Here is a 1482-nt window from a genome sequence, read left to right on the forward strand (position 1 = left end):
AGCATCCCCGAAGCGGAGACCGCCGGGCCGTCCCGGAGCCCCTCCGGAGCATCGCAGCAGCCGCCGCCCCGGCGGAGCCGCCCCCGCCGTGCGCTCCCGGTCCCCGGCGCGGCCCCCTGCGCCCCGCCCCGCCGCCGCCCGCTCGGCACAATGGGGGCGGCGCGGCGCGGCGCGTAGCGGCGGGCGGGGAGGCGGCGGCGGCGGCGGGCGGGGAGGAGGAGGAGGAAGAGGAGGAGGAGGAGGCGGCAGCGTCGGCGGGGGGGTCCTGGGACCCGGCATGGTGCAGCGCGGCACACGGGGCCGGGGCGCGGAGGCTCGGCGGGAGCCCTGTGCCCCGCTGCCCACCCGTGACACCGAGCCCGCCTGGTGCAAGACACCGAGCGGGCACATCAAGCGGCCCATGAATGCCTTCATGGTGTGGTCACAGCACGAGCGGCGCAAGATCATGGACCAGTGGCCCGACATGCACAACGCCGAGATCTCCAAGCGCCTGGGCCGGCGCTGGCAGCTCCTCCACGACTCTGAGAAGATCCCCTTTGTCAAGGAGGCCGAGCGCCTGCGCCTCAAGCACATGGCCGACTACCCCGACTACAAGTACCGGCCCCGGAAAAAGGGCAAGGTGGGCACTGGCGCGGCCCGCCCGCGGCTCCCAGTGAAGATCAAACCCTCAGTGCTGGGCCGCGTCTCCGCCGGCCGCAAGCAACCCGCCAAGCCGCCTGCCAGCCCTGACACCCCACAGGAGCCCGCGCTGGAGGTGCCGGCTGAGGACAGCCTCGCGGCACCCAGCACTGCTGCCTGGCACGTGGCACCCACCGAGGAGCGTGGCGCCAAGGAGCCTCCCGTGCCCCCCATCCCTGCCGCCGCCTGCCCCGAGCCGGGGAGCTCCCCAGAGAGCGGGTCTCCCTCTCCCATGTCGGCCAGGTCCCCTCCCTCCTCTTTCAGCTCCTCCGATGAGGAGCTGGAGGAAGAGCTGCTGGGGGTTCTGCCCGCGCGGGCCCCTGCCGGTGCCGCCTGCACTGCCCTGGACTGGTCCGTCTTCGACAAGGACCACGACCTGTTCCCGCGGGGAGGCTCCTCGCACTTCGAGTTCCCGGACTATTGCACGCCCGAGGTGACAGAGATGATAGCGGGGGACTGGCTCATGTCCAGCATCTCAGACTTGGTCTTTACCTACTGAGTCCCACACTCTGCAGGTAACGCTCCTTTTTTTTTTTTTTTTTCCACAATCAGGTCATAAAAAACCAGAAAAAACAAAACAAAAACAACAAAAAAACCCGAAACCAGCTGTTTACATGCAGGAATCAGGTATTTTGCCTTGAAGCCGCTGGAAGGCAGAGCTCCCTGCTCACCCCAGTCCCCTGGCACACACCCACTCCTCATCTGTCTGTCTGGCCCTCAGGACACGTGGCTGGCTGCCGCGGTTATTTGGCCGTGAAATGCAAGTATCTAATGGGGTTTTCATTGTCAGCACCTGGCCCCTTC

At 67.4% G+C, this 1482-nt stretch overlaps 1 protein-coding gene across 1 annotated transcript; it reads left to right on the top strand.

Moving 5' to 3' along the window:
* Positions 1-277: 277 nt before the first annotated feature.
* On the top strand, positions 278-1177 carry SOX12 (SRY-box transcription factor 12). The gene has a single exon (XM_065645933.1). It carries the CDS (start codon positions 278-280, stop codon positions 1175-1177), a length of 900 nt encoding a protein of 299 aa, XP_065502005.1.
* The last annotated feature ends 305 nt before the right edge of the window (positions 1178-1482 follow it).

The sequence above is a fragment of the Caloenas nicobarica genome, chromosome 15 (genome assembly GCF_036013445.1).
Source record: "Caloenas nicobarica isolate bCalNic1 chromosome 15, bCalNic1.hap1, whole genome shotgun sequence".
Taxonomy (NCBI): domain Eukaryota; kingdom Metazoa; phylum Chordata; class Aves; order Columbiformes; family Columbidae; genus Caloenas; species Caloenas nicobarica.